General features: G+C 47.7%; 1 protein-coding gene across 4 annotated transcripts in view; it reads left to right on the top strand.

The window, feature by feature from the left end:
* The window catches only part of Smurf1 (SMAD specific E3 ubiquitin protein ligase 1), an 89,290-nt gene that overhangs the window by 42,951 nt on the left and 21,755 nt on the right, over window positions 1-24,584 (top strand). For all 4 annotated transcript variants that reach the window (XM_029477124.1, XM_029477125.1, XM_021162175.2 and 1 more), the window contains exons 2-6: window positions 19,521-19,559; window positions 20,823-20,931; window positions 22,580-22,713; window positions 22,867-22,932; window positions 23,959-24,034. In XM_029477124.1, the coding sequence (XP_029332984.1) occupies window positions 19,521-19,559; window positions 20,823-20,931; window positions 22,580-22,713; window positions 22,867-22,932; window positions 23,959-24,034 (424 nt within the window). The remainder of the gene's footprint in view (window positions 1-19,520; window positions 19,560-20,822; window positions 20,932-22,579; window positions 22,714-22,866; window positions 22,933-23,958; window positions 24,035-24,584) is intronic.

Raw genomic sequence — 24,584 nt, 5'->3', positions numbered from 1 at the left:
GCCACCACTGCCTGGCATCTGGCCAGGTTTCTTAAGTTAACTCTGCCATATGAACTGTACTCAACTTGGCACACACTAAGTTCTGTGTAAAAATTGTAGGCATGAAATGGCACAATTGCTTAGGATCTGGGTGCCACATCACAGGGATTCCTTGTCCTTCTGAGGCAGTGACTTGTGTGTTGTTGACATTTTGGCGCTATTCTCCCAGTAGGACTCACTATGGTGGTAACTCATTTGCATGTTCTCACTTGATTTCTGTGAGAACTAAAGGTGGCACCACTGGATGAGGGGCTCTGGCGTGGGAGCCCGGCTGAAGGCAGCTTTTAATTAGATTGATTCGTAATTCACTCTGAGGGAACATTTCCTAAATATGTTTCAGGAACACCAAAGCTGCTTATACATCCTGGAAGGAGTGGGCAGGGTAGCAGTACATTCCGAGTGTGCAGCTGAGTTCTCTCTGTCATTCCCTGCAGGGGGACTGTGGATGCTCTGTCTGCAGCCTCCTGACTATGTCCCGCTTGTTCCTCCATCTGTGTGTGTGTCACGTGGGTGATGTGTGGTCAGGGGAGGGAATGTCACCAGCGTCTTATACATTATCTGATGGGAATAGAACCAGCTCTGGCAGACATAGAGAGGTAGATAGACAGGGGGAGGGGGTTGCTTCTCATTATTCGCACTCCTTAAGACCCAGCCACAGTACCTCCAAGGACAGTGAATTAGTGAGCCCAAGTCTGAGCTCCTGCAGGAATGCAGAGCTTGGTTCTTGCTGGCCTCTATCTCCAGTTAACTGCCTGACAGTCAGTTTAATGAGCACTGCTTCTGGTTGCTGATTTGTGATGGTTGAACTCAGGGCTAACCTCTCTGTAACCCAGGTCCAGACAAAACTTTGTGTCTGCTAGGCAAGCATTCACTAAGTCACATCTATAGCCCCCAAGCCTTTAACTGTAGCAGGGTGATATATAATTAATTCACAATTGAAGACTTGGCTTCTTGTTTCAGCTTAGGTTCGGCTGGTGTTTTTTTTCTTCCCTATTGAAAAGGATCAGTGTTAGAGTGCGTCCTTCCTTACAGAGGACCCACTTGGCGACTCATAGCCATCATTTAAAAAAAAAAAAAAAAAGAAATACATATCAAGGGCCTGGAGAGATGGCTCAGCCTTGCATCCGTGTTTGGAAACACTACCCGGCACTTTATTATCACATTTGGGGATTGTTTTAAACACCGACAAAGCAGGAATCTGTGAAAAACTTGACAGCAGGTGGATTGTGAAGGACAGCTTGTTTCTGGTAGGGAGAGCAGCAGAGTAGCACCTCACCTGACCTGCGCAGTGGAACACGCACTTCTGAGTGGAGCGCTAGCATCCTTGTGGAGCAGGTGCGAAGGTTAAGGTCTGGAGAAGTTGAGCAGTTTCCCTCCTGGTGCCTATCTGATAAAGAGCAGAAGTGTGAATTTTGAACTTGTGAGTTAGTACTTCTAAAACCCTCTCCTGTCTATTAGCCTGCTGTGGTGGAGAAAGATTCTGCATGGCGCTGGGCTTCTGTGGTTGACTTTGGGGTCACCACACACACTTAAGGCAGAGGTGGACAATGGAATCTGTGACATATGGCCAGCAATTAAGCTCAGTGACCCTTCCTGGGAGGCAAAGACAGAGGACCTGTAACCTTGCCTGGGACCCAGGCTGTGCAGGATCCTACAGAGACAACAGTGGCTTTGACTGGGGATATTTGGGAAAGGAACCTGGCCGGGCATGCACTTCATTTGAAGTAGGTTGTAACTCTGAGCTTCCTTGTTAGGCCACCTTCCAGGCTGTCCCTACCTAAAGTTGCAAAGACAGTCCTTCCTGGCCTGAGTGGCTCCTGACCTTGGTATGTCCTTAGCCTGTGAGACATTCTGCTCCTTCGGACAGCTGACATGGGAGGGCTGTTGGGCTTTCACCTTGGGCTCTTGCTGTATGGCTCCGCGTGTGTCACCAGAGATCTCCTTTCCTGGAGTGGTCCTGAATCTTGGCACAGCTGGGGTTTGTGTGTGGAGTGGATTGGGGGTTATCCCATTTTCTGTGCATCCCTAACTCTTTGGGTGTGTGAGGCCTCAAAAAGATGTCCCCGCCCCCCAGCATTCTCGAAAGGTTGTCCTGAGCCCAAGCCAAGCAGATTTGTCAGAGTCTGAATTCTCAGGGAGACTCCTGGGAGTTTTCTCTCATTGCCTACCCATTATCCTGCAGGTATTAGATGCCAGCATAGTGACCTGAGAGCCGTGCTTCCGAGCTGTCTGTGTGGCCCGACTGTATCGTATCTGCAGCCGGTCAGAGTTTGGTGGATACACATTGTATGAACTTCCCCATACTGTGTGTTTCAAATTACATAACGAATAAGGACCCAAAGCTGGTGCAGTGTTTTGGGAATGTGTTTTCCTAAGATTCTTGGGATTTGCATACAAACTCCTGAAATGTCCAGATAGTAAATATTTTTATACTTGGTAGCCACTATTGCAGCTACTTGATTCTGGAGTTGTAGCCATAGATACCAAGCACGCTCATGAGTGTGGCTGGATGCTATCGAAACTTTGCATATAAAACCTGGCACAGTTGAGCAACAGGGATAGACCAGAGCAGCTAGGTACTTTTCTGTGAGGCTAAACGCTTGCCAAGACCTGCGTGCAGGCCACAGAGGCGCGACAGTTCAGAAAAGTATTTCTGAACTTGGAAAAAAAAGCCCTAATACCAAGCCATTCAAGTCACTGGAAATTGTGTTCTTTTTCTTTAAGGTTTACTTTTCGAATGTGTAAGTTGTGTGTGCGTGTGAGTGTGTGCATGCAAGAGCAGGTGCCTGCTGAGAGCACAGGAGAGCCTTGGGCACCTGGAGCTGTCCAGCCACTCATTAGTACACTCACAAGCACACACATACACCCTTAGGTTTTTGTTTTAGTACACTCACAAGCACACACATACACCCTTAGGTTTTTGTTTTAGGCAAGGTCTAACTCTGTAGCCCTGGCTGGCCTGGATTCTGCTGTGGTCCTCTTGGCTCGGCCTCTTGAGTTCTGGGATTACAGCAGTGACCCAGCACTCCTGGCTCGATATTTAATGGTTTCAGACGGTAGCTGACTCTGAAACCTTGGGAAACAAGACCTCAGATGTGGGAGATTGCTCTTGGAATGGAAAGCAGGGTGTTTGCTTTGGTGTCCATCCGACCGTCCGACCTTCGACATCTCTCCTACCCCGTCCCCAGGTCTGTGTTCCCCTTTGTTGGTCTCTCCCTTTCCCTGTTCTGTCCCTGTGGTGGGCTGGGAGTTGATTGTTGGAGGTTGTCAGTTTATGTGGCAGGAAGGACATGGGCTCTCTTTCCAGCAAGGTGCCTCCGCCTCCCTCTGCTGCAGGGAAGGGGAAGGCTGGATTTGGAGCTCTTCAGCCAGGATCAACCAGTGGATACTTGGTTTTTAGTCCCTAGAAGTCATCTATCTAATGGCTGTGTGCATGCAGCAGTGAGATAAAAGACTTACGTAGTTGGGTTTGCAGAAGAGCTTGCCTAAGGTAACAAGAGAGAACCCTGAGCTTTAACTGCTGGGGCAAACTGAACGACCAAGCATGTGTTCCCTCACTTTCTGTGCATTGGTCCTGGGAAAGCTTTTAAAGGCTTCAGAAAAAAGACCAAAAGACAAAAAACAAACTAAAACAAAAAAACACCAATCAGTTGTATCTTAACCTTTTTTTAAAAATTATACTTATACATTTACTTTATATTTCTGTTGTGGAGGGGGCATGCACTTGGAAGGTGAGAGGGCAGCTTGGAATGCTGGGTCTCTCTCACCTTGTGGGTTCTGAGGGTCAGAGTCAGAATCAGGCGTGCTGCCATCTTCTTTTCATGAGCCATCTTTGGTCCTGTTGCTTTATTATCTGGAGGGGTTGCTGGGGATTGAACTCGAAGCTTTTTGTATGCTGGGTGAGATCTCCCTGGGGCCACACTGATGTCTCATCAGTTAGAGTTTCAAAACTCTATAACTGGCACCTACCTCACAATGTGCAAGAAATGGGCAGGCAAGTCCTGGGATCCGCCCACCATGTCTGATTTTCTTCATACCACATCCTTTAAGCCTGTCCCACATCTACCCACCCTTGCAAATAGGCGTCTCACTTCCACAAAAACAAACCCCCAAACCAAAGCAAACTCAGCTGTTTGTGTTGCCCTGAGACAGATCTCATACTCATCAAGGCTTGCAGTCCTGATTCTCCTTGTCCCCCTCCTGAGTCTGGGACCATACGTGGGCACCACGACACCCAGTTTATGGTGGGCTTTATGCGTGCTAGGCTCAGCTACAGCCCCAGCCGGGTTCTGAGTATCTGCGTTCTGCTTGTAGTTCTCTTTGAAGGTTCTTCCCACGTGTCAGGGGGAAGTTGTTCATTACCTTAGATTGACCCCCTACCTGCTGCAGATTCTGCATCAAGGGAGTTAAAAAATCTGCTTGGAACTAATAGAGACATAAAGAGCTTTATAGAGCCATATAGGACAACTGACAGACTGGAGGCTTGAGGTAGCTCCAGGGACAAGGTCTGGACAGAGAGGAGGAGGGAGGAGCACATGGGAGGGCTGTGTGATACTCTGGGGGCCTGGATATATATGCACACAGCACTGTGTTAGCATGCATATCCATGACTGTGTGCTCACACAGTGTGTGTAGGCACTGACATACATCAGTACCAGTGGGTGCAAGAACCCAGCTTAGGGGAAGCCTATGGTGATGGAGATCACGTGGGAAGTGCTTGCTGAGTGCAGGGTGATTAGACTTGATTTACATTGTTTTGTGGGTGCCGCTGATCCTAGCTGTCTGGGATGTTGTATAATGGCCTGCTTTATTCACTTACCAAACAAGTCATGGTTTCATGGTGAGAATGAATCAGAGCAAGGAGGTGCTGATCCCCTCCGATCCCCACCGGAAGAGTGGCCTGGGGCTGAGCCATTGAGGCAAGGAGGACAGGGCAACTGGAAGCTGTCACAATGGTGAATTGAGAGGACCCGGTGAGGGCTTCTGTGCAGCTATCCAAAGCCATCTTCAGTGCCCATCAGCACAATGCCCTAAGACTGAAGGGATTGCCTCACAAGAAGCAAATACTACTGACAGTAATTCCCGAATTACTGTTACATTTGCTTTTTATTTTTAAGACAGGGCTCTTTTGGTCCAGGTTGGTCTAGAGTCCTGAATCTTGAATTCCTGATTGTTGTGCTCTGACCTCCTGGATGCTGGGATATAGTCATGCACTCCCATGCCTGGTTTACATGCTGCTCCGGAGGGACCCAGAGTTTTGTTCATGCTGTGGCCCCAGCCCCATGTCTGAATTTTTACCAAAATAGAGTTGGACCATAAACTTCTGAGGAGTGAGGTAAACCCCACACCTTGAAGTTTATTTCAGTACTTTTATAAGAGTCTTTCAATTTTCACTTTTTAGTTGTTGTGGAATTGGAGTTCCAGGCAGTAGTGAGCTGCCCATTGTGGGAGCTGGAAACCTCCTAGGTCCTCTGCAAGAGCAGTGTGTGCCCTTACCCTCTGTGCCATCGCTCCAGCCCCCAGTTCAGGTTTTTAATGTTCTCCGTGCAGAACCACTGGCAGCCACTAGTCACACTAGTCATGTGTCCTTCGTGTTTGCTTACCTGTTCGGGATATTTCCTGTAAGTGAATTATGCAGTGCACATCGACTGCTCTGGTGTTTCCAAGTCCACACGGTCTGCCCAAGCTCTGATTTTGTATTCATTCATTTGTCCTGTTAGTGTCCCTCCCTCTGGAGTTTCCGAGTCCACGCAATCTGCCGAAGGCAAGCCCCTGATTTTGTATTCATTTGTCATGTTAGTGTCCCTCCCATGCTTTGGTTTGGTTTTGGTTTATTTTTATTTATTTATTATTTATTTTTGAGCCGGGCTCTTGAGCCTGGACTACTGATCCTGCTGCCTAAGTCTTCTGAGTGCTCGGATCCCAGCTGGGCACCGCCCGCACACATGGCAGAGCCCTTCCCTTTTTGCAGCTGAGTGATGTTCTATGACAGACTTGCCACGTTTGATTTTTGCTCAATCACATGATGGGCACGTGATTGGTTTCTGCTCCCCGATCCTCCCCTCAGTTGTTGTATGATCCTGAAAATGAGAAATTTAGGGTCACTGGCTTGGCAAGCGACTGAGTCTGGAAGGTGCTCATGAATACCCCAAGTTTGAGTCCCCAGGACAGATGTAAAAAGCCAGGTGTGGCCACACTTGCAACCCCAGTGCTAGAGGTAAGAGGCTGGCCCAGGTGGTAAAGCTCCAGGCTGGTGGACACTGAGCCTCACACTCAGGATTCTTCTCTGACCCTGAAACATGTGTTCTCTGTGTATGCATGTGCAGATGTGTGCCTTTAGAGAGGAAATCCGCAGTTGGCCCCAGAGGCCAGGAGTGCCACCGAGGGTCTTGTCCCTGAGCTGGAAGGGAAGCAGTTTTTAGGTAATAGGGAATCTTGGGAATTGTGGAGAATTTTGCTAGTGTTGAAGAATTGGATGTAGGTAGCAGGGATGGCATGAGTCATTGTCCAGGACTTGAATTGGTTTACTTAGTGGGCAGGCTATTTACCTGTTTACTTGATCAACATTCCATTTAATAATTGGCAAAAGCAATCAGCAGAGGCCTGCTCTCCTCTTCCGGTGCTTAAGTATCCTGGCCAGCTACCTTAAATCTTGTTAATAGACGTTCAACAGAAATGGCTTCCGGAGTAGAAGCTAGCAAGGTGGCTTCGCTGTAATCCCAGCGTTCAGGAGTGGAGGAAGGAGGGACAGACACAAGCTCAGGGTTCTCTTAGCTACAGAAGAGTTTGTGGCCAACCTGGGCCATGAGATTCTGGGGATCAGAGGAGGCCCCGAAGTTTGTGAAGCCCTGAGTGGGTGGGTGCTGGTTTTCTTTTCTTTTCTTTCTTTCTTTCTTTCTTTCTTTTTTTTTTTGTTTATTTTTTTATTATATGTAAGTACACTGTAACTGTCTTCAGACACACCAGAAGAGGGTGTCAGATCTCATTACGGATGGTTGTGAGCCACCATGTGATTGCTGAGATTTGAACTCAGAACCTCTGGAAGAGCAGTCAGTGCTCTTAACCACTGAGCCATCTCTCCAGCCCAGATGGGTGCTGTTGAAACAGGCAGGAACAGTCAAGGACCCTAGCCTCAGATCATAGGAAAATGGCAGTCTTCCCTTCTGGTCCATATGTGGCTGTTGAGGAAATGAGCAGAAAATGTCCACCATAGTGTTCTGCTCCTGGCGTTTCCTGCCTGGAGGCTACTCCCCTGCAGAGATGGCTTCTGCTCAGATTAGCTAAACCTGCTTCCTGCTGAGCTGTATATGTAGACCCTGCCTCCTCCCTGTCCAGCTCTGCAACAATCCAGCCTCTCTGTCCACGGTACACATGCTAGGCTTCCAGGGTGCTGAGCCTTCTCCACCAGACATCCGAGGCCACCCGACCCCAGCTTTTCTGTGTGTCCATCTGTCTGTCTTCCCTCACTGTCCTAGTCTGATCCTAGTCTCTAGAGCCCTGCTAAGGACCAAGCAAGACTTAGTCTCAGAAACTAGAATGTTCCAGAGTAAATCAACATCCTGCTGAAGTAAATGCTCAGCATAGCATGTTGACTTAACCTCAGTACTCAAGAGGGTACTGGCTCTTCTGGGTTGGTAGCATTTTAATTGAGATATAAATACTATATGCCACAATATGTCACTTTTTAGTGTTCTAGTCGGTGGTTGTAGTCTGTCCTGACACCACCACCACACAGTTAATTATAGCATTTCCCTCATCCCAGAGGAGCCTTGCCAACTTCCTTGGCTCCCACTGGCCTTTCCTGACCCGCCCTCGAAGTCTTGTTACTTGTAGAAGTTCTTCTTTGTCTTTTAATCTTCTTAGTTTTTGAGACAGGTGTGCGCATGTAGCAGGGCCTGGCTGTGGTAGTTGGAGGACAGCATGCAGGCGTGTGTCTGCCTTCCCTGTGTAGATCCTAGGAACTGAGCTCAGGACCCCAAGCTTTGTGCTGGTTATCTTCATGCTGAGCTGTCTGCCAGCCCCTAGCTTGCTTTTGGTTTTTGATACAGAATAGCCATGGCCCTAGCTGTCCTGAAACTCACTGTGTACACCAGGCTGACTTTGAACCCAACCCAAAGAGATCTCCTGCCTTCTGGGATTAAAGGAGCGTGCTACCACCCCTGCCTAGCCTAATTTAAGATTTATTTATTTATTATAGGTAAGTACACTGTCGCTGTCTTCAGACACTCAAAAAGAGAGCGCCAGATCTCATTGCGGATGGTTGTGAGCCACCATGTGGTTGCTGGGACTTGAACTCTGGACCTTCGGAAGAGCAGTCGGGTGCTCTTACCCACTGAGCCATCTCACCAGCCCCCTAGCCTAACTTTTTAGATCAGGACCTGGTCTCTGGTTTCATGGTTAGTACTACTGTAGTACTTTCTTTCTTTTTCTTTTTCATCTTAAATCAATGTGGATTGTTTGTTAGCTTTATCATTTGTTTACAGTCTTTGGGTTTGGTTTGGTTTGGTTGTTTGAGACAGTGTCTTATTTAGCCCAGACTGGCTTCAAACTCTGGATTCTCTGTCTCGGCCTCCTGGGTGCTGGTATTGGAGGCATGTACTACCCTTCTCCCTACCGCCCCCTGCAGCCTTGGCTGGTCTCCCCCGCCCCCATGTGTGTAGGCATGTTTTTGCATATGTTTGTGTGTGTGCCCATCTATATGTGTGCATCTGGAATTGACTTCTCTCTCTTGTGTCTTATTCACTGAGGCAGGGTATGTGAATCAAGTCAAGAGCTCACTTAAATGTGGCCAGTTTGATCTGTGGACTCCTGTGCTTCCCCTTCAGAGGTAGGAGTTCCAGGCTGGCTGCTATGAGCACCACACACTTCCGTCAGTTCTGGAGATCTGAGCTCTGTCCTCACTAGTGTGTGACAGACACTTTGACCGTTGGGCCACCTCCCAGCTCCCTTGCTGGTTTCTTACAAATGAAATTTGCCTCTGCAATTTGAGGTAGGATTTTGTTATTGTGCTCCATGGATCTCAGTCCCACATCGCCTTTCTTTTTTAATCCAAGAGCTGTTCTAAAACTTAAAAAATCTTGTGCTGTGCGGGCTGATGGTAGCTGACGGAGCTAGTGTTTTTCTTGTATGCCGTGACTGCCGTGGGAGAGTTTGGCAGTTCCTAGTTCTGCAGCTGGGATCTCCTGCCTCAGTCAAGTGCATGAGAGGCAGGAGGAGGTGGGGGTGTGATATAGAGATGTTGCTTGACACACTATCCTTCAGTCACCCTGGACTCTCTGTCCTGTGTCCCCCACCATCCCCCCTGGGACCTCTCCTGCCCACATACCCATATGGGCATGCTGGGAATGTGGCCCTGAGTGGAGCTCTGGGAATGGGTGGCGGAATCTCTGTCCCGCTGCCTTTATTATACAGTGAGGAGGTGGCAGGGATGGACGGACGGGAAGGATGGACAGGCTGGCAGCACGCGGGCAGCCTGTCAGCCTCCACCTCCTCATCTGAGCCCCAACTCAGTAGGAAGTGGGAACTTGGGATGGCTGCATGGCCACAGCCTCACTGTGCTCTTGCCAAGAGAGAGCTAGAGGCGGGAGGGGGTGGGGGCACATTCTCAGCCTCTGTTTGCCTTTAAAAAAAAAGGAGCGCAGCCTCAGTGCCCTTTGCAAACTATTTTGTGAATCAGTTTTTGAAAGAGTCTATATTGAGGACAGTCTTGGGTGCTCTGTTATTTTTGTGGAATTGAACCTCATCTCTTTGAGTTGTCTTGTCCTTTTCTGATGTATGTATGCACCAACTTGGAGCGGTGCCCTGGCCAGCCTTTGGAGCTGGCTGGTGGCGAGGCTTATAACTGACATATTAATAACCTGAGCAGGGGCTGCACAGGGTGAGCTGGCACAGCACTGGCGCATGGCAAAGACGCCGACACCAGTGCCTGGCCCTCCCCTCTCTTCTACAAAGTCACTAACAACTTGAAAAATAAGATTTTCCTGGTGAATGTTTTTCATATAGTCATATTGAAGGAAATTTGAAAATTCTAGCCTGAAACAAAGTAGGAAAACTATGCCATATTAATGTTCTCCTCTGCTTTTTACAAACAACTTCTTCATGTAGCTCCTGCTACCCTTGAATTTGCTGCATAGCTGAGGTTAACCTTGAACTGCCAATATACTTACTTCTACTGGGAAGTAAGTATCATAAGTATGTGCCCTTGTATCCACGTGTGGGTTTTTGCTTTTGTTTTTGAGACAAGGTCTTACTCTGTAGCCCTAGCTGGCCTAGAACTTATTATGTAGACCAGGCTGGCTTACAGTGTACAAAGAACCAGCAGCCTCTGCCTCCTGACTGAACACTGGGATTAAGCACTGTCATGTGTGTGCTGCCACGCCCAGCAAAAAGCTGTGTATCGGTAGTGTACTGACACACTTGCTGTTGTGTGCTTGTAGAGGTCCCAGGTTTTGAACCCAGGCCATCAGGGTTAGTGGCAGATGCCTTTACTCACTAAGCTATTTCACTGGCTGCCCTTTTAATTTTTTAAGAAGAGATTTATTTATTTATTTATTTATTTTATGCATATGAGTACTATGAATACACTGTCTTCAGACATACCAGAAGAGGGCAGCAGGTCCCATTGCAGATAGGTGTGGGATTTGAACGGGGATCCTCTGGAAGAGCAGCCAGCGCCTTTAACCACTGAGTCATCTTTCTAGCAGTCTCTCCCAACCACCCCTTTTCTCGATGCAGTGTTTCTCATAGCCCAGGCTAGACTTAAGATCACATCACCAAGGATGACCTTGAACTTGTAACCCTCCTTCGTCCAGTGTCATGCTGAACTCCACCCAGATTTACCCAGTGCTGAGGCTCCAGCCTACCTCCCAGTGCTCCAGTGTGTGTGTCCTCCAGAGCAGGGTCAAATTATACAACCTGGTCGCTTTTTATCCTTTCTTGATTGTATGTTTGTTCATTTGTTTGTTTTACTTGACAAATTGACTTTAAAGGATAACTTTAATGTTTGCAAGTTACTAGGAAGATAACCGAGCCCCTCCACACTGCCTGGGAGTCTCCCCAGTTCACAGTGAGCCCGAGCTCTCTCAGTTCCTGTTGGCTGGGGTCCTCAGGTCCCCTAGTTTTGAAGAGTGCTCTTTTTCACTTCTTGGGCTCCTCTCTGGGGACAGCCTCTCAAGCTTTTGTTTGGAGGCCTGGGCAGTTTCTAAAAGAACTAGCTGGCTGTTTTAACTCAGCTGGAGTGTGTTGGATGTCTTTCTCACTTAGCATCTGGAGGAGGCAGACCCCTGAGACACCATTGTCAATTGCCTGTCACAGGAGGCACCAGCAGTGGAACTTAACAGCCTGGCCTGGCCCCTGGCCCCTGGCTAAGGTTGGCTGTGTGGATTTGACTCCTCCCACTATGAAAGCATTCTGTTCTGCTTCTTCCAGCCTCATGGATCTGGGGTACCTCTGTACCCTTGGGGCGTCGTCTTTCCTGGTTACTGCTTTATGGTCTAATTTAGTCATATCAGTATGACTATCTCATGGACAATGATGGTTCTGTTTGGTTAAAGCCCAATATTACCTAGTTTCATTGTGTAGAATGTTCCAGGCCAGTCCTTATTATAACTCAGCCCTTTAACATGATTCTACCAGGATGGATGATCTCCCTTTAAAACAAAATTTTAAACTTTATTGTTTTACATGTATGAGTATTTGACCTCCATATATACCTATGCACAATGTGACCTACAGAGGCCAGGGGAGAGGGTGTGGGCAATTGAACCCAGGTCCTCTGGAAGAGCAGTGGGTGGGTGGGTGTTCTAACTGCTGACCCATCTTCAGCTCATTGATCTCCTCTTTTGAGAGATTGTCTTGTTGTGTTGCCCAGGCTGTCCCTTATCTCCTGTGCCGAAGTGGACCTCCCAACTCAGTCTCCTCAGTGACTGGGCTTGCCTGGCTCCTTCTGTGTGCTTTGTGTACCCAAGCAGACACATCTCAGTGGCTCCCAGGCCTTGTCTCTCATTGCTGAGATATGACTCTCTAATACTGTGAGCATGTTCTGTATGCGTAATTTATATGTGTATTTCCAGTGACTACACACCACAGGGTGGAATTGATGGCCCATGATCAGCTAAGAGAAGTTGGCATATCTTCTCACTCTGCCTTTGGCAGCAGTGACTTAACATTTTAATATGACACATGGCCCCATCTGAGTCCTCACTGTTCAGTGCAGCAGCAGGCTTCAGTGACCTTGTGTGGCTTTCCCTCATGCAGTAGATCAGTTAAAAAACCTTTTTGCATGCATTTACTTATGGTGGAGGGATGCTCATGCCACAGTGTGCTTATGGATATTAGAGGACAACAGGTAGGAGCAGGAATTCAGGTTCTTTGGCTTGGTGGCTTTATCATTTGCTGAGCCATGGCCCCAGACAGATGAGTGTTGATCAGTCATCCGCTCAGCCCAATCATCTTGAGCAGTGGTGTTGATCTCAGAGCTGCTGTTTTCTCTCTGCTATGACTTAGTCTACCTGACTTATACTATGGTGTGAATGAATGCTAGCTAATTAATCAAATGGCGTGCACGATAGCCCTGAGCACTATGCAAGACAGACAAGGGCAGAGGAACTTGATCTAGATGATGGTGGACTTTGGGGTTTCTGAGACTCATGTGTGCTTCCATGGCTTGTCACCTCAAGGAGCCTGGACCTCTCCAGATGCAATTCTCGGCCTTCTACATGTGAATTTACTAATATAGTACTTGGGCTGGTGAGATGGGACAGCAGCCAAAAGAAAGAAGTCTGACAGCAATGTTTCTTGCTATTATTTACTATAGCTCCTCCTCAACCCCACCCCCGTTTGTTTTTCTGTCTGGTCTGATGGAATTAGAGACTAATTTACTCAGCTTTGATCTGTGAAATCACAGCCTTCCCCTTTACTCTCAGCAGCCACTCCAAAGAAAGCAGCCATGGCTTAGGTGAGTGGACAGTCGCCAGGAGCCAGGTGTGGTGGCACATGCCTGTCGTCCTGGCACTGGGGGGCCAGCCTGGGCTAAATAGTAAGACATTTAAAAACAAAACAAAACAAAACCAAGAATGAGATCAGGAGGTTTGGATTCAAGAGAGACTTCTTCCTGATAACTTGGGACATTTCCAGGTGGCGGGATTAATTCATTGTTTTTTCTTCTAGGGTGATGATAAGATCCATTTTGCTTATTGAGAGACAGCTGGGGCTTAAAGCTCTTTGCTCTTCTGGAAGATTTTGTTTTATACTGCACAACCTTACGAGCCCAGCCCAGCCCAGCCCAGCCCAGCCCAGCCCTGAGAAGTCAGTTGTTGTGTTTTTAAGATGTATTTATTTATTATATGTAAGTACACTGTAGCTGTCTTCAGACACTCCAGAAGAGGGCGCCAGATCTCATTACAGATGGTTGTGAGCCACCATGTGGTTGCTGGGATTTGAACTCAGGACCTTTGGAAGAGCTTCGGTACTCTTAACCACTAAGCCATCTCTCCAGCCCGAGAAGTCAGTTTTAAGCAGTTATAAAAAGTAAAGAATAAAAAACCCAAGAGTGATCTTAGTTCACTCTGCCTGAAAGTCAAACTTTTGAGGTCTGGCGAGGACAAGCAGCCTTTGTTTTTCTCGTGCCTGTGTCCTTGGAGCTCCCATCAGACCTTGGTGTGTGGTCCACCTCCAGTAACGTGTTAGTTAAATGTAAAAATACACTGCTGCTCAGAACACACAGCTCTTCCTAACTGGCTTTAATATTCAGCTGTTCAGGGGAGGCCCCACTCTTCCCTCTTTCTCTCTTTTCCATCAAGGTCTCACATGGCCTAGGCTAGCTTCCAGCTCACTGCATATATCTGACCTTGAACTTTTGACCCTTCAGCACCCCCCCACCCCCCCACCCCACTCCCAAGTGCTGTCATTTCAGGATGCACCATCATGCCTGGCTTCCGTGATGCTGGGGTGGACCATGGGGCTGCCTGTGTGCTAGGCAAGCATTTTAGCAGACACATTTCCTAGTAGCCTTAGTTTTCTGTGATGAGTTAAATGACTGTAGAGGAGTGCCTGTACATGTGTTTCGTGAACAGTACCTGCTTACCTAACTGAGCAGCTAACTCATGCTATCTCGTGACTAGTTCCACTGAAGGGAAGTAGATTGTATTTTTAAATTCTCACATAACAGGATGTGCCAATAGCCCAGCACATTCCATTGACAGATTTCATTGAGTGCTTCTGGCGAGGGCACGGATGGGTCAGATGGTTGTCTGGGCAACAGTCTGTTCCCTAGGATGGTGTTGGAAGCACCCACTTAACAAACTGTTCATAAGCTCCTGGTTGTAGAATTACCCTTAGCTTCTTAGGAGATGGGAGACAGTTAATGATTGAGGACAAATCCTTGGGAATCATGAGCATGGTCCTACATGTGATATTTGAATTACTGACATTGGAAAGAAGAGATAAACAATTATATGGAGACAGCATTCAATAGCTAGCGGATAGTGAATACTTCTGGGTTATAGTATTTTCACTGATAAAATGCAAGTCTTCCAAGGCAAGGAAATCTGGTTTTACCTATAAATTTTCTGTTTTTGTTGACCACAGTTGAGAAACACCTTATTGAAACTCAGTGGGAGAGAGAGAGACAGGACTTGGGATAGTGTTTTAGTTATTTTTTATTGCTATGACAAAATACCATGTCCAAGGCAACTTATAAAAAGAAAGTGTTTAATTTAGGGCTCATGGTTTCAGGGGGTTGGAGTCCATCCTGGTGGGAATGCAGTAGCAGGGAGGCGTGTCTGGTCCACTACAGTTCCACAAACATGTAGTGGGAGGGAGAGCACTAACTGGAAACCCCAGCGCTTACCCAGTGGCACACCTCCTAATCACTCCCAAACAGTCCAACCAAAACCAACTGTAGAGCAAGCATTGAAATCTGTGAGCCTATGGGGGCCATTCACATATTCTCATTCAAACCACCACAGACGGCAGTTGTTCTGTTGAGACAGGCTCTAAGTGAGACTGATTTCTTATCTTCCAAAGCTATGGGTACAGCTAGTGATATTTGGGAAGAAATGAAAGAGAAACAGGAGCCCTGCAAATTGTGTCCTGTGAGGCCAACTTCTTTTTCCAGAAAGGAGCTATTCTGTTTCAGGGGGGCTGATCCAGGGGATTAAAAAGCAACATTTAGGGGTTAGTGCATAGCTCAGCATAGTGGGCCTTCTTAGGATCCCTAGGGAAAGGCTTGGGCATGGCTCAACTGTAGAGCCCTTGTCTAGAATCTTACAGTAGGGGCCTGGGGTCCTGGCTTAGTGGTAGAGCCCCTCCCTAGAATCCTCCAGTGGTAGAGCACTTGCCTAGAATCCCCCAGTGAGGGGCTGAGGGCGTGGCTCAGAGGTAGAAGGCTTGTCTGCCATGCACAAGGCCTTGCAAAAAGTAAACTTTAGAAACCACATAGCTCAATTATGAGTTTCTTAGAATTCAGCATTCTAACAAATAAATCCCTAGAGAACACCCTTGAAGGTGTAAAAATGGCTCTTGAGACGTTCTTAAAAGTTCCATAGACCTTGGGATTTTACTGCATCCTTTTGGCTGTGTACTTTGTCTCCTCTTGTTGTGGTTTGAAACTATAGAACATTCTTCTTGTCTCCTGACAAACTTGTCACTAATGGTACCTTAAGAAATGGCAGCTTCTTCTGAATCATGAACTTTGTTGGATGGCAGGATGCAGGGCCACTGTGCTTTGAACTCAGGTCTTGGGGAAGTGGTCCTGGGACCCAGGTGCACCTCTGTGGAGGCTCTCGCAGATCTTGCCCTCATTCATTCAGCCAACCACACAACGGTTGGATTCTTCTCAACATTTATTGATCACTGGTTTACGCTAGGCCCTGTGCTGTGCTCAAAACACAGTCTCTGCCCTCTCTCGAGTCTGTTCAGTGGCTAGGTAGGCAGTTTCAGGGAGCTGTACTAGGTTAGTGCCTGGGCCAGAGTTGAGCAGCTGTCCCTAAAGTCCCATGTGTAGCAAGTATTCCTCTGGGCAATGGGGACAGAGCAGTGAAGAAGGAAGTCCCAGCTTTCTTTCTTTCCAGTGCAGGTGGATGTCTAGCTAGTTACATGGCAGCAGGTTTCAGCCTCTGAGGAGAACAGCGGTACCTGGTGGTGAAGTGGAGTGGTTACATTTCTGGGTCCCCTGAAATTGGCTTCGTGGTACGCAGCCACTGAGTCAGACTGTTTAATCCATGAAGTTAGAAGAGGAACCCTGCTCTGGGCTTGTGTTGCCACATCCTATAAGAGCGAGTAGAAGTACTTTATAGAACAACAACAACAACAACAAAAAAAAAAAACTTGAGGTACATTTGTGTGTGTGTGTGTTGTCAGAGAACAACTTCTGAAAGTTAGTCATCATCCATCGTAGGTGCCTAGGGTTTGATTCCGGTTGTCAGGCTGGCTGGCAGGTGTCGTTAACTAGCTGAACCATCTCCTAAGCCCAAAAGGGACATAGTGATTAAGTGATGTAGGTGTTGTGGTGTCACAAGGTGTTTATCAACATGCTTATCAGATGCTTTCCTAATTTTAGGGCTTAGGGAACGTGGTGTGATTACTCTCCCACCACTTCCCAGCTGGTGGGAAGCCTCACCTGGGTGCACACTAGCAACGGTGGGAACTGAGGTTAGGCATGCCAGTACTGGGGAGGTGAGTGTAGGAGGCTCTGGACTCCAGAGTCGGCCCCAGCTGTATATGGGTCCAAGGCTAGCTTGGGCCACCCAAGACTCAGTCTCCATGAAAGCCAAAGCAACTGCCAAGTCGGTGCTGCCCTGTGCTGCCCTGTGCTGGCCTGGAAAGGAAGCAGAGTTGTCTGTTTCCTAGCTTTTCTTTGTCTTTGCTTTATTACTTTAAAAAAATACCAGTTCTCCTGTAGCTCATCCTGGCCTCGATGTCATTACTTGACTAAGGGTGACTTTGAACCCCTGATCCCTCTGCTTCTACTTCCTGTGCTGCCTTTGCAGGCCTGGACTACCACACAGGGCTTGGAGTGCGAGGATCAAACCCAGGCCTTCGAACATGCTAGGCAAGCGCTCTACCAACCCCCGTCTGAGGAAATGCCTTTTACTCATTGCTGTGTCCCAAGAGCCCCACATGTAATTAGGGCATAAGTGGGTTTGTTTAAAAACAAGGGGCAGAGCCAGGCATAGTGGTGAAACCATTTAAATCCAACCCCGGGGTCGGGGATGGGGCAGGAGGATCTCTGAGTTGGAGGCCAGTCTGGTCTCCATAGCCAGTTCCAGGCAGGCTGGAGTAACATAGCTGCCCTGTGGTAAAGGTGACCGTTTTGCATTGTAGGAAGAGTGAACTTCCCGTTACCCTGTATCCCTCCTGTGGAGGCAGGAGGATCAAGAGAGTTTGGAGACTGCAAATTGGCAAACATTATTTTAGCAGAAGAAATTCCGTCTCTTTAAAGTAGACTTGAGTGACCCCCAGTGACCTGTACACAAACCGAGGCAAGGTTTTCTTCACACTAACATTACTAAGACTGTTTTATGATGTCACCAAATTCCACTGGAATGAGCTCTAAATGAAAACATCAGTAGCTTTGTGAATATGAATGATGATTCTTATTTTTTAAAAAATGAGATCAGAATTACTCCATTAAGAAGTCTCTGGATTCCAGTGGCCGAAAACTGGGGCCCTGCCGTGGCAAGTGATGTGGAGACAGAGGTCAGGGTGTGCTGTGTTCAATTTGAAAGGGGACACCACTGGAGCAGATTGATTTATTGACAAAATCTTGGGTAGCCCAGGCTGGCCTTGAACTTACTGTGTAGCTGAGGGTGGCCTTCAACTCCTGATTCCCCTGACTCCACCTCCCAGGTGCTAGATTACGGGTGAGTGCATCTGCACCTGGTTTATGTAGTGCTGGGGTCAAACCCAGGGCTTTCCCTGTGGGAGGGTTTGCATTCGCACAGCTAACACAGTATTAGCCTTCACCCAGCACACAGCCTGTGGTTCCAGTCATCAGAAATGCTGGGAATCGGGCACGTATCAGAGCCACGGAACAGACGGGCTGTTGCCTCGGGGTAGAGAGTTTGAGGTGACAGAGAGGACTAATGGGAACACGATTCTTTGGAGGCCATAAAAATATGTGAAAATTGATTGTGATCTGTTAGCCCCCTTATGCACAAGAAACCCTCAGTCATGTGCTGTTTAAGTGGGAGAATTGTGTCGTATGTGGATGACATTCCTACCGGATGTTTCTTAAGTGAGAAGTGCACAGAGCAGCATGAGCCTAGACCACTACATCCTTCAGAGTCAGCACTGCGGGCCACACCGTCCCAACAGGACAGTGAGCTGTGGCTCTCCTCGGAGCTCTTTCCTGCCATGTGGCAGATGTGCGACAAGATATATCATCTATTCACCTATCATCTAGCTGTCCATCTGTCTGTTTGTCTCAGGGCCTGGCCATGGAGCTCAGGCTGGTATGGAACTCATTAACTAGTCCAGGCTGTCCTTGAACTCATGGCCTTCCTGCCCCACTTCATGATGGCTGTGAGTGCCAGTGTGAGCCCTTCACTCATCAGATGATGGTGGTGGTACTGATACTATCAGCTACATTCTTGCTGTCTGCTAATACTGTTTGCCTTCTTTGAAGTTGCATCATTTATTTGTTAATGTGGGGATGGTGCACGGGAGCTCATACAACAATTTGCAGGAGTCTGTTCTCTCTATCTGTGGGCCCTGGGGATTGAACTCAGGTCCTCAGGCTTGGTGGGAAGCCCATTTACCTGCTGAGCCTTCTTGCCAGCCCTTTACAGCCACCTCCTCCCTTCCTCGTCCCTTTTGTTGTTGTTTTTGTTTTTCTAGACAGGGTTTCTCTGTGTAGCCCTGGCTGTCCTGGAACTCACTCTAAACCAGGCTGGCCCTGAACTCACAGAGATCCACCTACCTCTGCCTTCAGAGTGCTGGGAATAAAGATGTGTGCCATCATTGCCCAGCTCTGGTACAACCTCCGAAGATTCAGCCTGTTAACTTTTCCCCACAACACTCTGCTAAAAGCTCTGCTTTTTCTACAGTTTTCCCTGTTTTCCAGTTTCCAGTACCAAAGTTTATACTTGCAAAACTGACCCCCTACACACACATAGTGTTATTTATCAGAATACCCAGAGTACATAGCTCCTGTTGTTGTTAGCAGCTCTGTAAAGGTAAATGCACCTGCTCTTTTTAAAAATTGGTGTTTATGCAGCTTTAAAACATACCAGTAATTCCATCTCTGTGTTTGTGCAGTTAATGTTTTAGGCTTAAATTATAGTGTTTAAATTTGTTGATTCTCCAGTTTGAGGAAAGGTACTTCTTTAGATAGTTGCTAGGGATGCTTGTCTAAAGTGAGACAGTTTGAGAGATGACTGACATATTAACTTCTGTGATTTTTTTCCCCCTCCTGTTACAAACACTAAGTGTGCGGGACGTTTGCTCTATCAATGTTAACTCCAGTGTCTGCTTGTTTTCAGTATTGTGTGCCAAGAACCTTGCAAAGAAAGACTTCTTCAGTAAGTACACCCAGCTTCATTTGTATATATAGTTTATGTACTTCTGAAAATTATTGTGTGTGTGTGTGTGTGTGTATGTGTGTGTGTTTCCCGTAGCATGCGTGTGGAGGTCAGAGGACAACTTGCAGGAAGTTCTCCCCTTCCACCATATTGCTACCAGGGATTGAATTTAGATCTTGTTGGCCTCTGACATTTAATTAAAAAACAAAACAAAACAGTGGGTGTCGTCTAAGAGTATAGGAGTCCAGAGCTTGAACAGTGTCTCCCAGCTGCCCCCAGCATAGGTCTCCTCCCCCACTGCAGCCATACCCACGCCCCCTGCGTCCGAACTGGGAGCTTGTAGGACCCTGATCTCTCCTCAAATACACCAAGGCATTTACGATGTAAGTGGCTTGGCTAAAATTGCCAATCCAGTTTTACAAAATAAATTCCATTTGAAAACCTCTGCAAGGGAGGAACTATAAAATGCTGAGGGCTGCACTCCTGAGCGCACCTCGCCCCCGTGCAGTCAGCCCTGAAAACTCCCTCGTTCCTATCCCAGGAGGCTTGCTGCCTGAGTGGCGTCATCTACACTTTCAGGATGAAGAGACTTAGGCTCATAGGCTCAGTAGCCAGGAAACTCCAAAGTGGTGGCTCACAGCCCAGCCTCTCTCCAAAGCCTCCGGCCTTGCTGCTTGTCTGGCATCAAACTTGTCGCACCCACTTGTGACTCGGGGACAGGCGCCGTGATGCCACAGCTAACACAGGCAAAAGATCAGTAACATTTCTGGGGACTGTGACTATTGAAAAATTTACTTGATAGATCGTGTTTCTGTATTCAGTCAGTCCCTTTAGTGATGATCAGAGTTGGGCTGGCTCAACAGACAAATCGCTCGGTGTCTGTGTCCAGTGTTTGTCACGGCTGCCAGTCTAGCTCCAGGAAATCTGACACTTGTAAGCCTTTGCAGTACCCACACTCATGTGCATACATACACAGACACACACATATAAACAGAAGCAAGTTTTAAAATGTAAGCTCGGCAGAGATGGATGTTTGGATCTAAGACTGTTTCCATGCATTTCTGCTCATCCAAGTGTGAAGGTGCAGCACGAGGCTCAGACCTCTCTTTGCTAATGAAGATAACATTCAAAGAGAGGTAGTGAGGCAGGGCATGTGCAAGCCTGATCCCAAGGGGCAATCTGCTACTCTCTTCTGTAGGATGCCACTGTGCCACCAGATAGACTCTCACCACATCTGCGTATGTCTGTTCTCTCTTTCCCCAGGACTCCCTGACCCCTTTGCCAAGATTGTTGTGGACGGCTCTGGGCAGTGCCACTCAACCGACACTGTGAAAAACACCCTGGACCCAAAGTGGAACCAGCACTATGACCTGTGAGTCACTCCTCCCTGGGAGGCTCTGGGGCTGCGGAAAAGTGGCTGTCAGGCTTGGAGGAGACACTTAGAGAGAAAAAAAGATGGCTGACTTACTGATTAACCAAAAACTTGACAAAGCGAACATGGCCTGTTACCAACTTCCCAGTCAACATCCCCTGATGTCTTGGCATTTGTTCTCATGGGTTTTCATGATTTGGCCCTTACCACGGTGGCAGTGTGATCTTGGACATGTCAACTCCCTTGTCATGCTAGCAGAAAACCAACCAACCAAAAGGAGCCGTGGCCCCTGCCTTAGTATGCTCCTATGCTTACAACCAAAAAACAACCCAGCATACAGTTTTGTATATTCATTCCAAAGTTAGGGCCATCTTTTTATGTGGACGCATGTCCATGCACAACGATTATTAACATAAACTGCAAAGTGTGTGCAGGTGTGGTGGGCTTTTTAATAATGAGTTTTGTTATTTTTGTCACATGGCTTGAACTGTGGTTGCCGTTCTTCCTGACAGTTCTCTGTGGACACACCCTAGGATCGAGTGGGGTTATTATCTTGGTCCATGTGCCTTTGTGCATTTTGGACAGACAGTAAAATTGTAAGCAGCCCCAGTGTTCTCTGTTAAGCCTGGGTCACTGCTTTCCAGAATGGGATGCAGAGTCAACCTTTTTACAAGATCTTACCACATGCTGGGCCTAGTGGTATAGGGGCCTGTAGTGCTGGCAGGAGCATCGCAAGTCAAAGGCCTGCCTAGTTTACAGAGCCAGTCAACCTGGCTCTTATGTGGGGAGATGTAAACAGAGACAGACTGAGGTAATGACTCCACCATAGTCCACTCTGTGACTTGATGAACACACTGGACTTCCTTACAGGAGGGCAGGGTGAGGGCTGACTTAGAGGAGCTACTGAAGTTCTGAAAGCCCACTCCAGCACCAGAGGTGCTGGGCCTTGCAGGCAGCTGAGCAGCTTGGGAAGTCTTCTTTCCTCCGCAGTCCCTGCTAACTCCGGGAGAGCTAGGAGGAAGGGACCTTGTAAATCTGCTAAGTTTCAGGACTTCCTGAGACTTTGTGAGTTGCTTACTTCCTGTGTTTTAATGAGATTCCTTTAGAATTTCCTGAGTCTCAATAAGTCTCCTTCTGGTGTAGAATATTTCAATTCCAAGGAAATTGCTTCACAGCACCAGCCTGGGCAACTTAAACTCCATCTCAGAATAAAAAAAGGTTTTTTTTCTTTTGTTTGTTTCTTTTTAAGGGTGGTGGGATAGGATTGGGCATGTGGTGTTAGGTATAGAACACCTGCCTATTGTTGTTCTTCATTTTAGGTAGAACTCTTGCCAGTGAGGGACCAAGGGTGTGGTTCAGTGGTAGAGGGCTTGCTTTGGTCCCTGTGAAACCCTTGGTTCAGATCTCTAGTACAGTAAATAAATGAACAAAGGGAAAAACAAATTTAAAAATGCTTATTACACCATGGTTACCTGCACTCACTGCTTGTGTAGCTAGCTGGTTGGAGTCCTTTTCCTGTGCCTGGTGAGGGACGGCCAGCTCTGCCCCCACTGCCAGGGTTCTGAGGCAGCCAGATGCATGTGGTTGAGGGCGTTAGAGTTCAGGCCTGATGAACTTGTGTGCTGAACGAGTTTGTGTGCTCTCACAGGTACGTTGGGAAAACGGACTCTATAACCATCAGTGTGTGGAACCACAAGAAGATCCACAAGAAGCAGGGGGCTGGCTTCCTGGGCTGTGTGCGGCTGCTCTCCAATGCCATCAGCAGATTGAAAGACACTGGCTGTAAGAACCAGGCGCTCTTCTGCCTCTCAGTGCATCCTCGGAAAGCTTAGGCGGCCCCGTGTCTTTACTTTGATTTGAATGCCGAATGCAGAATCCCTGCCTTCCTCTCTAGTTAACGTTCTTTGGGTTAAGTTTTGAATTGTTTGTTTGCAGACCAGCGTCTGGATCTATGCAAACTAAATCCCTCAGATACTGATGCAGTTCGTGGCCAAATAGTGGGTAAGAATTTTCTCATCTGCATAAAGGGACTTGGATGGAACCCTCCATCCTGCTCCCAGTGCTGACGGGGGACAGGCTTCCAGGGCAGACCACAGTGGGCCATCTCTCCAGTACTAAGTCTTTCTTGTGTGGTTTCCTTTCTTTTCTCTGGTTCCCTTCATCCTGTCATTGAAACTTAGTTCCGGTGACTCCAGCCAGGATGGGAGGTTGTGGTTTATAAGTGCTGTGCTACTCAGCGCAGGAACGGGCAGTCGACCCTTATCTTGTCAGGGGTGACGGGCAGGAGCTGGAGTGTGGCTTTTCTGGGAAGCCCCATCCTGTTGCAAAAGCAAAGAAAGTGTGTGACAAGTTCTGTGTAATGTGACTCACAGAGGACTCCATTGTATGGAGAGAAAGGTTAAAGTATGCTTGCTGCATTGCCTGCAGGCATTCTGATGGAGTGACCTCTCTGAGTCACTGTCCCCTTGCCCACCCTGTAGTTGGCAGTGTGTTAGGGGAAAGCACATGTTGGGTGTGTGTGCTGCATGGAGTCAGTGGAGCCGCAGCCCGGCTGAATCACTCAGACTCCAGATGCCTCAAGGTCCCAAGACAGCGAGTGCTGCGTCCGCCCAGAAGCAACTTGAGGATAAAGTTCTCATGCACTGCGTCCCACTTGGAATTTCTTCTTTCCTTTGTTGAGGGATGTGTTGGGGCAGAAATCAAACAACTGAAAAACCTAGGAGTAAAACATGTTGTTTGCACCAGTGAGACTAGAACATAAATGTTTTCTTAGAGTGAAGGTTTATAACTCAATGGACTGAAATGTTGCACTCTCCAGTTTTATGGGGATGGGGCATGAGAAGCTCAGTGCCTTTTCTGCTCTCTGCTTTCAAGGACTGCTCAAATGGTCGTGTGATATGTGCAGCTGTTGGCCTGAGGTGCTCCACACTGAAAACGGGGAGGTGTAAACTCGCTTCCTTTGTATGATACTGACAGGGGTCTCGAGCAGCCCTGGGTGTTAATGCGGGCTCTTCTTTTGTGTTGTAGTCAGTTTACAGACCCGAGACAGAATAGGCGGTGGAGGGTCAGTGGTGGACTGCAGAGGGCTGCTGGAGAACGAAGGGTATGTATGCCTACCACAGTGCTGCGTGATGCCAGTCATGATGCCTACCATGCTGCCCACCGTGGTGCCAACCATGTTCTCTTTCCCTGTAGGAAAGAAGTGTCAAACCATATACTGCTATGTGGGGTAAAACTGCTCCAGGCTACCATACTAGCGTGTGAAGGAAGGTGTAATTAGCCCAGGGATTATACTCCAGAGACTCAGGAACCAGCACAGGGAAGCTCCTACCCATTAAGAGTTTAGCTGGATGGTCCATCCTTTCGTCACATCTCCAAACATTGTCTTAGTAACTCCTTCCATGGGTGTTTTGTTCCCAATTCTAAGAAGGGGCAAAGTGTCCACCCTTTGGTCTTCATTCTTCTTGAGTTTCATGCGTTTAGCAAATTGTATCTTATATCTTGGGTATCCTAAGTTTTGGGCTAATATCCACTTATCAGTGAGTACATATTGTGTGAGTTCCTTTGTGATTGGGTTACCTCACTCAGGATGATGCCCTCCAGGTCCATCCATTTGCCTAGGAATTTCATAAATTCATTCTTTTTAATAGCTG

The sequence above is a fragment of the Mus caroli genome, chromosome 5 (assembly GCF_900094665.2).
Source record: "Mus caroli chromosome 5, CAROLI_EIJ_v1.1, whole genome shotgun sequence".
Classification (NCBI taxonomy): domain Eukaryota; kingdom Metazoa; phylum Chordata; class Mammalia; order Rodentia; family Muridae; genus Mus; species Mus caroli.
The sequence above is the reverse complement of the archived record's forward strand: the minus strand, read 5'-3'. Positions and strand labels throughout refer to the sequence as shown.